The 14,041-nt window shown below is 41.2% G+C and overlaps 1 protein-coding gene across 5 annotated transcripts in view; it reads right to left on the bottom strand.

Moving 5' to 3' along the window:
- Window positions 1-5,952: 5,952 nt before the first annotated feature.
- SCUBE2 (signal peptide, CUB domain and EGF like domain containing 2) overlaps window positions 5,953-14,041 on the bottom strand; it is a 48,257-nt gene continuing 40,168 nt past the window's right edge. For all 5 annotated transcript variants that reach the window (XM_083477016.1, XM_083477020.1, XM_083477019.1 and 2 more), the window contains 5 exons: window positions 13,488-13,649; window positions 12,606-12,803; window positions 9,062-9,214; window positions 6,867-6,946; window positions 5,953-6,254 (listed from right to left, as the gene is read on the bottom strand). In XM_083477016.1, the coding sequence (XP_083333142.1) occupies window positions 6,102-6,254; window positions 6,867-6,946; window positions 9,062-9,214; window positions 12,606-12,803; window positions 13,488-13,649 (746 nt within the window). In that variant the 3' untranslated portion in view covers window positions 5,953-6,101. The remainder of the gene's footprint in view (window positions 6,255-6,866; window positions 6,947-9,061; window positions 9,215-12,605; window positions 12,804-13,487; window positions 13,650-14,041) is intronic.

Below are 14,041 nucleotides of genomic sequence, written 5' to 3'. Positions count from 1 at the left end.
TACCACTTTAGCTAATGGGGCCTCCCACTGCCACCGCGCTGCCGCTCTCATCCTGAAGCAAAATTCTTACCCCGAGGTAATATTTCTGGGTTAGCAGAGTCTGTAACCTGAAGCGTGGTTAACCTGAAGTGTCTGTAACCCGAGGTACCACTGTACACGTATTGTTGACAGTGCACTCCAAAATTCCAGATGACTCCTGCCAGCAGTTTCATGTAGTTGTTAAGCAGCATGGGGGATAAAGTCGAACCCTGCAGAACCCCACACAGGGCTGAACAAAACTCCCTCTGAAGATGGTCATCCAAGTAGAGGTGGAACTACCGCAAGGCTTGGAATTATACTCTCATTCAGACACCAAAAGGCCAAAATGCAACTGCGGCCTAGCAGTTTAAACACAGGAGAGGTTTGTCCTGTCCCCTTTTCTTTTTAGAATAGCCTATTATGTAATGAATCTTTACAAGCATACAGAACTCTGAGGGTAAAAGCAATCTCTTTTTCACCTTTGGAGGCGTTTGGCACTTAGCCAGTTGATTAAAGAAAGATGCTTTGTTTGTTCACCTCATCTCTGGGCTAAGGGAGAGAAAACAGAGAGCAAAAACAAAGCCCTCCCCCTAAATGGATGCTGTCTCTTTTATGTAATAGAAAGGAAGAGCTATAGGACAGAAGCCTTGCATCTCGTCTCGCATTAGCAAAGGTTCAATAAGCTCTTATTCGCAGCAGGACTAGTGCCTATATCAAAGCTGAGGTAGAGGAGTGCTATGAAAATGCAATCCTTTTTGAGTACTGCTCAAGGGTAAATGTGTCATCTATTTCAGCATGCAAATGAAGAAGAATTTGGTGGCCTTGAAGTTTTGCATCATCCATAGAAAAGCTTTTCTAATTGCACTACAGGCCACAGTGGTATTAAAAACAGTCAAATACAATAAATCTTGGTGTAGAAATGGAGCTAGGTAGGTAATCTTACACTTTACGAAAATCATTTTTAAATTTATTTTTAATACATTAAGAAATAGTACAAAATATTGTGCTAAGTGCATAAAATAAACCTCGTGCTTTCTCAACAATTACTATATGAATATTTAAAGATGGTGCAATGATTTGCATCATAAATACCTTCTATCTTGTATTGAGAAGAATGTAGATATAAAAATGTAGATGTGTGTGTGTGTCCACACACACACACACACACACACACACACTGTTGCACACCACCCCAATCCCCAAACAGTGCGAGATTCCAAGGGTTCCAGGGCAATTCAGTGTAAACAAGAATAAAGTGAATGCATGTTGCAGCAAAAAGATCTTAATTTTACATACATGCTCATGGGGTCTGAACTGGTGGTGTCGGACCAGGAGTGAGATCTTGGGGTCATAGTATATAGCTCAATGAAGATGTCAACCCAGTGTGTGGTGGTCATGACAAAGCCAAATTCTATTCTAGGCATCATTAGGAAAGGAAAGGAAAATAAAAATGTCAATATAATAATTGTTGTTGTTGTTGTTTAGTCGTGTCCGACTCTTCATGACCCCATGGACCAGAGCACGCCAGGCACTCCTGTCTTCCACTGCCTCCCACAGTTTGGTCAAACTCATGCTGGTAGCCGCGAGAACACTATCCAACCATCTCGTCCTCTGTCGTCCCCTTCTCCTTGTGCCCTCAATCTTTCCCAGCATCAGGGTCTTTTCCAGGGAGTCTTCTCTTCTCATGAGGTGGCCAAAGTATTGGAGCTTCAGCTTCAGGATCTGTCCTTCCAGGGAGCACTCAGGGCTGATTTCCTTAAGAATGGATAGGTTTGATCTTCTTGCAGTCCATGGGACTCTCAAGAGTCTCCTCCAGCACCAGAATTCAAAAGCATCAATTCTTCGGTGATCAGCCTTCTTTATGATCCAGCTCTCACTTCCATATATCACTACTGGGATAATGCTGTTATGCAAATATATGGTGTGACCTTATTTGGTGTACAGTTCTGATCCCCTCATCTCTTAGAGGATATTTTAGAGATGGCAAAGGTTCAGAAAGGGGCAACTAAACTAATCAAGGGGCTGACTCCTCTGTGAAGAAAGGTTGTACGCTTGAGACTTTTTAGCTTGGAGAAATAGCAAGTAATAGGTGACATGGTAGAAATTTATAAAATTATGCAAGGCATGGAGAAAAACACTAGAGAAAGTTTCTCACCCTCATAACACTAGAACTTGTGGCCATCCAATGAAGCTGAATGTTGGAAAATTTAGGACAGATAATGGAAAGTACCTATAAATGCAGCACATGGTCCAACTATAGAACTCACTCCCCCCAGAGGCACTGATGGCCGCCAAGCAGGATGGCTTTAAAAGAGGGTTGACAAATTCATGGTGGAGGAGGCTGTCAATGGCTGCTAGTCATGATGGCTATGCTCTACCTCCACAGCTGGAAGCAGCCTGGGCTTCTGAATACCAGTTGCTGGAAACAACAGGAGGGTAGAGAGCCCTTTTGATCATGTTCTGCTCCCCGGTTTCCCATAGGAATCTGATTGGCCACTCTGAGAACAGGATGCTGGACTAGATAGGCCATTGGTCTGATCCAGCAGGCTATTCTTACGTCATGTTATGTTATGTTTAACCAGTTATCATTGTACTGAATTTGTAGCTTTTTTTGGACCTAGTATCGAAGAAACCTCAATAGTCTTTGTTTTCTTTACTTAGGTTCTTAAACTAGAAAGAAAGAGTCCTGCTGGATCAGGCCAAAGGTTCATCCATCCAACAGACAAGTTACCACGGAAACTAAAGAACTTTGGGAAATGAAAACTGTTGTGGGGAAAGATCTTCCTAAGGTGACTTTCACATTAGCCCCTTTACACTAGAATTGCCATCCTTTGTGCTCTCACTTTTTTATGGGGCATCCAGATAACACCATTGTCAGCCTGTGCATTCCAGTATCTTCTGTGTTTTTTGACACAGGGTTTTATGGTAAAACACAGTTGCAACAGCAGCCTATCTAACATGAACAGGAAAGGACTATGGAGGCTTTTAGGGGTCATACTTTTAAACCTTTCCTGGACCCTTTTATTTCTTTCTGATTAGTGTAACTAGAATTAATTATCCCTTGAATGGCTGCTGTTAATTGTCCCTATGCCAGTTTCTGTTCTTGTGGAGGTTGGAGGCTTCAATTATTGGCTTCCTTTCCATTTTATATAGTCAAGTAGTTCTGTTTGGCTAAATTACCCACACCACAAGGATAGGACATAACAGACAATTAACAAAGGGACCATTAGTAGGCTATTTCCAAATAATCCTTGCTCCTCAGAAAGCAGTAAAGCTGGATGAACTTTCAAGGAAGACAATGGTAGCTAAAATTGCAGAGAATATTTGATTAAGAGGACTTACTTGGGAATATATGGGAAGTCAAACCTAGACTAATTGTTTGTGTGGAACCTTTTGTTTTTGTTCCACTTCTTGATAATTGTGGAAAAGCAATGCTTTGGCAGCACCATTAGGCTCTAGTGTAGAAGCAACCTAAAACTGGAGGTTGTTACTCCAGATAGCCTTGCCCTGCACAGAATGGTCTAATCCTAAATACAATCAATTACAGCTGCTAGCCCCATACCCAATCCTCCCAAATTGTCTGTGCTTGTACACAAAGCCTTCCATCAGTATTGGCATAATCAAGTATACTGTTGCTGTATTCTATTTATTTCAATGGAGTTTGCCCAGGAGAGCCATATGAGCCTCACTGACATGAAAGGAAGTTGTACACAGCAAGTGTTTGGTGAACTGCACTAGGGGTTGCCAGCTAAACTGGGAAAAATATAGGCTAATGTGTTTCTGTACCTTTAGTTACAGGTTGATCTGCAGGAATCAGCTGCTGGAGCTTTTCATGATGTGGAGATAAATGCCTTCACCCGATAACACCTGCCGATAAAACCACTGCTAAAGGTTTTACCACCACAGGGGTAAGTTCAAAACCTGGCAGCTCTAATTGCAACCCCTATCAACACATCTAGGACAAGGACAGTGTATTCCTTTGTCTTGGATGAAGCTTAACAGTTACCTTCTCACATCAATGAGATCGTAAGCACGGGCCTGTCTATTATTTATTAGGACCATTAGAAATGCTGGATAATTGATGACCTTCACTTTACTTCAGGAGTCCCCTCCATGCCACTTGAGACTAAATGGTCCCACAAGAACCTGCCCAGGTACTGGAAGTTGGTGAAACTGTTATTCCGTTGAGGGACCTTTTCTAAAAAAATGAGAGATGTGGCCTATCCAGTTTTTTAACTCTAAAATTTCAGATGTTAAAATTAACTGGAAAATTGAGTACGGACAACTCATTCCGCTCCATGAAACGTTCCATGTGGCATTCAAAATTGTGATGATTGCTACAGCAACAGCAGGGAGCTCAGTATCTTATAGAACTAGTTTTCAAGCTGGATGCCACTAGCATTTTCCAGACTGTAAACTTAGGCCTACCTGTAAGCAAGTTCCTTTGGAAGTAAATAAATGGATAGACAAGGCTGGATGGGTATCCAGGAAACTTTCTATGGAACAGACTCAGCTGGAAAAAAGAGAGCAAATTTTGTTGCTACTTTGAGCTCAGTTTTGTGGCTGAATTTTTGAAAGACCCTGCTGCCTGGGAAAAGTTATTTTTGAATTATTATGAGCTTGCATTTGCCTGCATTACTTGTTTATTAAATGGTTTGTTTTTGCTTTACTTATATGCTGTTGTACTTTTGGATACAGTTATATTGAGGGAAATGTTGCTTGCTTATTCTTATTGTGAGCTGCTTTGAGCTCAAGATCATTGTTTGAATAGCAGCATGCAAGTATTAAATCAAAATCAAATCAAAGGTCAGTCCTGGAATATGATCCTTCCTCCTCACTGGTCTTGGGTGGTAGACCTCTCTTTGCTTATAGACACAGCCCATTCTCCTAATATAAAGCAAAGTGTCTTCTACGTTAGCCCTTTCCACTGGAATTGCAGTGTGTATAAACCCTCATTTTTGTCCCTTTCTCAATTTGATTTCAGTACGCATGTTAAAAATGCAGGCTTGTTTGTAGCCAAATTGATAACGCTGAAAATAAAGGTCCTATTTATGTATTTACACACGTGCATTTAAAGAGGGGTGGGCTGCTCTGCTCTTGTGTGCCCAGAGTCCTAGTGAGGATGTCTGAAGAGGAGTCCCTACTTGAGAGCAGCTGTAGGATTTCCTCTTTGCGTGTGCACACTTGATGTTCAGAGGTCAGGTGTGGGGTGGTGGTGGCTAGGGCCAGCAGCACAGCCCCACTTCTAATTCAGTGCTTCAGTGCCCAACCTGTGTATAACACATTGGGAGAGCAAAAGTAAGGATTTGCAATCCAGGAAGTAGCAGGTTATATTAGAGCTCCCCCCTATAAACTTTCATCACTCTCAGATTCACAAACAACATAAAGCCAGGTAAAAAGAGATTTCAATTAAATTAATGGCTTATATAGCAAATATCTGGTAGAATGTTTTTTTTTTATAGACACTTATATTGTCTAGAGGAAAAAGAGCTGACAATAAGTGTATTGTCACAAGAAGAAAGTTCACTGACTCTGCTCCCCTCTCCAATGTTTGAGTGCTATCCTTTTTAAACTGGTCTTGGGAGACATAATAGTAGAAACTGCTTCGTTGTACTTTTAAATTGATGCAACATGGTGCCCTCTTGTGGGAAATTGAGGGAAGATTTCTACAATTCGAGAAAGCTGCTTAAATCATAGGACCAATATTATTATATATAAAAAGGAACAAACCACTTGCAACCTTCATTCATAACTACTAGTATATCAGGGATAGCCAACATGGTCCCTCCAGATGTTACGAACTTCCATCAGACCCTGCCTACATGGCCAAAGGTTATTTGATGGTAGGAGTTGTACTCCACAACAGCTGGAGGGCACCATGTTGGCTACCCCTGCAGTAGGTAATGTAATGGCAGAAAATAAAACAGATGGCAATGAAATAATTATATTTTTAATTAAAAAAAAATTTACACACTGTATACAACTGACTGGGCAGCTTCCTGAAAATTTCCCCAACTTAGAGAATACAAAACAAATCTGCTGTACAGTCAGTAACTTTTTAAGTTTTCAAAATATAGCGTTCACTATTTGTAAGGCCTCAAAAATCTGGAGACTTTAGAGCGCAACAATCGAATAAAAGACCTTGGAAACATCTCCCTGGACTCTTGTGCTGTGTACTTGAAGTAGTTCTGTGGGTGTGCCAAGACATCAAACAATGCCTTTATCAGCTTCTTATCCTGAAAGTGTAAGAAAGAACTCAGTTGTCATTTAATATACTGTAGTTTGAGGGGAAAATAGTGCAAGCACAATTCTTGGTTCAGTTTCTATTACATGTTAAGGTAAAGGCCCTTCCTATTTCCTGTAATTCAAAGTGCAACCCACCAAAATGCTAAGGCTTAGTCCAAGTTACCCACATATCATTGCTATCATCATTCCTGTGCTTCCAGAAGTTGGAACAGAAGGCATGTATGATTGCTAGGCAATTACTAATGCTCAAGTTCACAAGTTAGAAACATCAGCATTTGCCATCAGCACTACTATTAGGCAGCAGGCTGAGACAGCAGCTTCAGGTAGCCGATTTATGGCAATATTTATAGGTAGCATATTGTCAGTTATTTAACATATACACTGCATGTTTACTGCATCAGTTATCTGCATATCTTGAGTCAACATTGCCTCCACCACTCCCTTCAGACTAGTTTTGGTCAGACTAGTTTCTGATCCTCCTCCTGTTTAGCTTCCTCTCTGTCACAGTAGATTGTAAACAAAGCATTAAAGCTTTATTTGCACAAACAGCAGTCACTCATGAATGGATGTTTTCCTTCAGGAGATTAACTGAGCAAGTTTACCTTAAGGATCTCTTGATGATTTTCTGATGCATACAGTCTACCATCTCTGACTATGTCTTCTATTAGTTCCTGATAATCCTCTGTTGGAGACACACACATATACACATGACTTGCAAATATTCATTTGAGTTACCGTATTTTTTGTTCTATAAGACTCACTTTTTCCCTCCTAAAAAGTAAGGGGAAATGTGTGTGCGTCTTATGGAGCGAATGCAGGCTGCGCAGCTATCCCAGAAGCCAGAACAGCAAGAGGGATTGCTGCTTTCACTGCGCAGCGATCCCTCTTGCTGTTCTGGCTTCTGAGATTCAGAATATTTTTTTCTTGTTTTCCTCCTCCAAAAACTAGGTGCGTCTTGTGGTCTGGTGCGTCTTATAGAGAGAAAAATACGGTACATCAGCAGCACATACATGTATCTCTAGGCTGAACAGGAGGGGTACTTACTACTCCTTTGGGCAAGTCTGTTAGCATTTCCCATTCTTTGGCTGAAAATGCTCCCAAACAGAATGTACTCATGCATTTGCATGTACCCATCTATAACCAAGACTACAATTTTCAGATTAGCAGATTTAATACCTATTCTAAACAGCCTTCAAGAAACAAACTATACTGTTTAGACAAAGAGACAAAGTGTTCCATATCTGCTTACTATTACTTTATATACTCAAGTATAAGCCAACCCGAATATAAGCCGAGGCACCAAATTTTACCACACCACAAACCTTGTGGCAGCGGAGGAGGAAGAACAAGCAGCCTGAAAGAGCTGCTTTCGGGCTGCTCGCTCCTCCTCCTCCATAGAAAGCAGCAAGGGGGAAGGAGGAGGAAGGAGCAGCCCGAAAGGGATCCTTTTGGGCTGCTCGTTCCACCTCTGCCGCTCGCAAGAGCAGGCATATGAGCCTGGTTGGGAGAGGCACAGTGCAGTGCCTCTCCCAGCCACGGCTCCTGTGCCTGCCCTTGCAAGAGGCCAGCGGCCGTGGAGGGACGAGCGGCGAGAAAGGGCTCGTCCCTCCACCACCTCCTGCCTCATTTGAGTATAAGCTGAGGGAAGCTTTTTCAGCATAAAAGAAATGCTGAAAAAATCGGCTTATATTCGAGTATATACGGTAATCGGTCCATGGCAGAAATCATAAGCAGCCTTGGAGACATATATAAATGCTGGCTATGTGGCAAACATCAAATACAGCTTTGCTAAATAAATCTACTCTTTATGTTAAAATCTGCCTACAACACTCCTGCTTTTTCCCCTTTCACTTTTTTTGTATAATAAGCAAACAGCATTTACTATTTTGGTATCAAACGTATTAGCCTGTTTCCACTGGTGTGTTTTCAGGATGGAAATCAGGTTTAAAAAATGTGGAACAAATCCTGTTTCCAGCTAAGAAGGGTGGGTTAAGTTGCCACTGGCTGGCAGCAAAGCCAAAGGATTTAGGCTTTTAAGTGCTGCACTTGCAGGCCTTTGGAATCCATCATGCCATAATCACATCAGATTGTTACCCCAGGGTTGTTGTTGTTTAGTCGTTTAGTCGTGTCTGACTCTTCGTGACCCCCTGGACCAGAGCACGCCAGGCACTCCTGTCTTCCACTGCCTCCCGCAGGGTAGTTTGGGATAATTTATCATAGAGATCAGACGTACAAGGAAGATGAAACTTCCAATTTTCTCTGCATCTGCCTGAAACACTGATTAGTCCCAAATTCAACTTCAAAGTAGAAACTGTGAAGCCATTTGTACCATTATGAGAAAAGACACTTCTTGGGATACAGCAATAAACCAGTTACAGCTTTCCTAAATCAAAAAATAAAACCTACATTGCAGCAAAGCAACTTGGAGGTGTTCAGAAGCTAACTTGTCTCAAATACACAAATATACAATTTTGTGTAAAAATGTGAACTGGCACATAAAAGACAAAATCTGATACAATTTGAAAGTTATACCCCCAACAGACATCTGTCCCCCACCCCTTACCATCTCCAAAATAATTTCACATTTCATCTCATAAGGGACATGGTTAATACCCATGTTATTTTGTGTGGAAGCATGTCCTTACCTGACACATAAAAATTCACTTATATAAAATATTCTACCTATATAAAATGTTGATATCCCCTACTCCCAGACTTTGAGATGGAAAGTAAAAACACAAATTTACACATTGAAACACCCACACATTAGTTCCAGCAGTTTTTAAGGTTTCCTTACCATCGTATGTTACATAAGGGACTTGGAATCCTTTGGCACTATTTCCTTCATTGGACTTGAACTGGACCCAGAGCTTCTTAGACCTGGAAGTGAAAGCTATAGGGCGTTCGTAGGTTTGACAGGTTTCGTATGTGGTCACAGAATTGGAGGAAGCTTCAAAACAAAATGGACAAAAGGAAGGTATCAGGCACCTGTTAGCTTAGGATTTTTCTTTTGAACAACAAAATACTTTTATTTTATTCTCTTCTCACCAACCCACCCAACTATCTACCATCACCCCAACATTAATTGCCCTGAAGTTTTCTTTCTGCTTCTCCATTGCTAGCATCCATCTTAGTAAAGGGCGGATTATTTACTTGATGGCTACATGTCATACCCTAATATGTCTCTCCCATTACTTCCAGATGGTTTAAAAGCATTGTGGGACAATGTTTCCAGGGAACTGCCACCTCCAGCCTAGGAACAACACCCCCACTGCATGCTGCAACAGAAAAAGCTATTGAGTGGGATAGCTCAATGAAGAAAGATGGACCACGCCTCAACACTGGAGTACTGAGCAGCTTTCCAATTCTACTGAGGTCCTATCACAAGTCTATGGTTTTGCTGACAATCTGACAATAAATACAAATAAAAAAATAAAAAAGTACATTTCGAACACATTACTTCTCTAAATTTGATTTTTTTTAGTATTTTCACTTCTTGTATGTTTTAAAGTACTGTGATTTTTTCTTGATTTTATCGTTTTATGCTTTATTTATTTATTTATTGTTTGTTTGTTTGTATCCTACCCCACAACCATAGATCCATAGTTCACAACATAAAAATACAAGATAAAAAACACAAAATACTACATAATCATCATCATCATCTGCTTTGAGGGTTTTTTAAAAAAACAAGAAGCATATAATTTTTTTGAAATAACAATAAACTAGTTCATTGCACAAGGAAAAGAGAACACTAAATCCTTTTTTGTTCAGTAGCAAAACCTATCCCAAGCGCATGCTTAATGCCCTGCTTTGTGGGTTGCATAGAAGCTAAGAAACTGAACAAATCTTCTAGATGGAATATTGACTCTGCTTTGAATGTGCTATGTGGCTTTTGCCAAGCTATTTTCTCTCAACCCAGTTCTCACCCATTCTACAATACAAGAGGAATAATAAAAATTTTCAGTATGGAGGAAATAATAAAAATGCAGGGTTTTTGTAAAGATTGCAACTAAATAATGCATGTGAACACATTGGGCAACTGAAAGCGAAATATAAGGGTTTATTATTAAAGGTAGTATAGAAGGAACAGTACAGAAATGGTGGTATAATTCAGGTTTGCAATCAATATTCCTGTTTCAATGCACCATATGAGAACCTTTGGCTCTGTTGAGGTCATTGGCAAAGCACACGTCAAGATTACACTCCAAAGATAAAATTTGGCTCCATAAACATGCTATTTTTAGCTTTTAAAGATCTATTGCCTAGGAGCTGTGCCAAGCCATCAGCACAAGAAAATGAAGTGTTGCATCAACAAGAACAGGCCCAGCATGTAGCAAGCCATGACTGAAGCAGTAAAAATATCATATTATTTCCAAACTCACTTAATTCAGCAGGAGTAAAATCTTCTACGCCTCCCTAAATGCTTAGATTACTAGCTGAGTACACTACATTCAGAAAGGCTGCTCTTGGATGTGTATATGAAACTTAGTTAATGCCAAAAACAATGGTATTGTTTTTAGTAAGTTATACTAAGGCTGTGCATTCCGGCTGCAGGTGTCTGAAGCTGTGCACACATGACATTAGCCACAATCCATCTCTCCTGTAGTTTCTTGAGAAATACTGTTTAATGCATTTCCCCTCAAACCAGCTTCCATTCAGTTTGAAAACAGAAGCAAATTTCACTCCGCAGTTTAGCTGAGGCGTGAAAATTTGAAACAACTGTTGCACAAGCACAGATCACAGCTTCATGAATAGGAGTTGGGGAGTTGCATGCGTAAGGAAACCAAACAGGTAATGCCCCCTCTGGTGTGTATAGTAATGTGCAAATGCAGCATGAAATGCTGCTGGGGGGGGGAGCTAATGCGTACATATCCAAAGTATCACCATTGAATGGAAAGACATGCTATCAGTGCTGTAAGACCACTACATTTCAGGATCTCCTGAGCTCAACAAAACTAGTGGCAGCAAGAAGCTGGTGGATTGAAAGCTGCTACAAGCATGGAGAGCGGGGGGGGGGGCATTAGATTTGCAAAGGCTAAATCAGGCATAGGCAAACTCGGCCCTCCAGATGTTTTTGGCCTACAACTCCCTTGATCCCTAGCTAACAGGACCAGTGGTCAGGGATGATGGGAACTGTAGTCCCAAAACATCTGGAGGGCTGAGTTTGCCTATGCCTGGGCTAAATAGTGGGAAATTGCTGCCAAACACAAATATGTACGAGTGCTTAAGGGGTTACAACAATAGAGCTGTGTTGGTCTGACATAGTCAAAATAAAAAAATTCCTTCCAGTAGCACCTTAAAGACCAACTAAGTTAGTTCTTGGTATGAGCTTTCGTGTGCATGCACACTTCTTCAGATACACTGAAACAGAAGTTGCCAGATCCTTCTATATAGTGAGAAGGTGGGGAGGGGTGTTACTGAGAAGGGTGGTGGGAATGGGAGATAGGCAGATAGCTGAGAGAGCCTCTTGACGACTCTTAACGACTGTAATAGGTCTTACAGGAAAAGGCAAGGGGTGGGAAGGTGAGAAATGGTTTAGTATGTATAGTGAGATAAGAATCCAATGTCTTTGTTCAGCCCAGGTCTTTTCATGGTTTTAAGTTTGGTAATGAGTTGTAATTCAGCAGCTTCTCTTTCCAGTCTATTTCAATGCAAAAGGTGGTAGAAAGAGGGAACCACTTCACAAAGCGAACTAAACTGGATTTGCAAAAAGTTTAACAGCCTACATTCCTAACACTTCACTGTGCTGCTTGACTTGGTGAGTTTAAACTCTGCTACTTGGAATTTCCGCTGGAGCCTTAATTTAGCCCTGCATTTTGAATTCAGGCACCCCGATTCTTTCGTTATTCACCCCACACACGTAAGTCACAGGGATTCTTATTTTCCTTCCCACATGAACCATTCTACAAAAGCAGTCATTTTCAATGGTTGACTCTGCTTGCTGCTGCCAAAAGCCCATTCATCTTAGGACTTAGTGGTCTTGTGACTGCAGCCATCAGCAGATCATTTGCTCTCTGGCTCCACTCAACCAGCTGGCAGATGTACACCCCAGGAAAGGCAAGCATGTTTGTGTAAAAAAATAAGATGAATTCCCTACCTCCTCCACCCACCACAAATCACTATAGTTCCCCACTAAATCTAAAATATGTCTGATCGGTGGTGTGTGTGTGTGTGTGTGTGTGTGACCCATAATGGCTGGAATTTATTGTTATGAAGGCTGTTATACTACATTTTAGAGCCAGATTTTCACTCTGTGCTTTGGCACAGACAAAATCTAGCAAAGATCCATCAGGAGAAATACATTCATATACCTGACATGGAAACCTAGTTTAACTTACAGCTTTTTCTCATCACCAGGTAGTCTCCACATTCATCTTCGATTGGCAAAAATATTTCCGGAACCACAATCAGGATGCGGCGTTTAGGAGGAGGATTTATACTCCAAGTACATTCTGTGTTTGCAGGATAATTTCCAGGATAGTTTGGGGATTCAATGTATCCAGTAAACTCTCCAAGCTCACCACCACAGTGCCTGTCTGGAAAAAAGGAAATATGTTACCCATAGCCAGGGCAGAGGGGAAAGCAATATTCACACCTGTGCAATGCCACCAGCAGCAATCACAACTGATACAATTACTTTGGCTACTATCTAGGAATCATGCATATCTTTTATTCCTTAGACCATTTTTATTGAGTAGCTGCTTCAAGATGACTAAAAACAAAGGAGCAAAATCCATATACAGTACAGCTTTTCCAACCTAGTGTCCTTTCAGATTTTTGGACTACAACTCCTATCAGCCCCAGCCAGCATAGCCAATGGTCATGGACAATAGGAGTTGTAGTTCAAAACATCTGGAGGGCATCAGTTCTGGAAAGGCTGGTTTAGTGTTTAGAGAAAGCCTGGCCTGGAAGAATTGCCTTAGGCTTAGGGTCTAGAACTTGGCACAACTGAAGCAGAAGCTGTTGCAGAGGACACCAACAGCTCCTTCCTATGTCCACTGATAAGGGCTACTTGGAGACTGACACCAAAGAAAGCAATGAAGTCAGGTTAGGAAAGCCTACATCCCAAAGCAGGATATGGCTAACAAGGAGTGATTGCTGTTGGGTGGGGATATGGCTTCTGCTCACTTAAGGAAAGACCAATAGCATCTATCCCCACTGCAGTTGGTACTAGGTCCTTTCATTTTGGACTGACTACAACATAGATTATCAGTATTTACCTTTGCAATGAGTTACATTTGTTGATCCATCATAATCAGTGGTTGTGTTTCCAGGGCATGAAATGCAGTAATTCTGTCCAAACTCAGGCTGGTATGTTCCAACAGAGCAGCGGATACAACGATGTGTTGTAGTGTTGTAGAAATGACCAGGTGAGCACTGCACTGTAGAAGGCGAACAAGCAACATGCTACAATAGCTTTGATAAGCGGTGACATGATTAACTGCAGCCATTCCACTGAATGACATTTCATCCAAGACTAATTTTCTGCACAGAAAAATTGTGTACATCCAACATGCACACTGCCACAGATGAAGAATGTATATGCTAATTTCACTTGGGAGTTCACACTGTGGGCACCTATCACTTAGCAGGAAGTTTCAGTGCATGTCGAATCTGGCAAAATAAATATGTATTCACCACACAAGAAGGTATATGTGTGGTGTATGCATGCAATTCCTTTAAGAAAATGAAGTCCATATAGGTAGGGCAGGGTTGGAGAGCCTACGGCCTTGAAATTCCTTCCCATTGTTCATGCTGGCTAGGGGTGCTGGAA

The sequence above is a fragment of the Podarcis liolepis genome (assembly GCF_965112155.1).
Source record: "Podarcis liolepis genome assembly, chromosome: 1".
Classification (NCBI taxonomy): domain Eukaryota; kingdom Metazoa; phylum Chordata; class Lepidosauria; order Squamata; family Lacertidae; genus Podarcis; species Podarcis liolepis.
The sequence above is the reverse complement of the archived record's forward strand: the minus strand, read 5'-3'. Positions and strand labels throughout refer to the sequence as shown.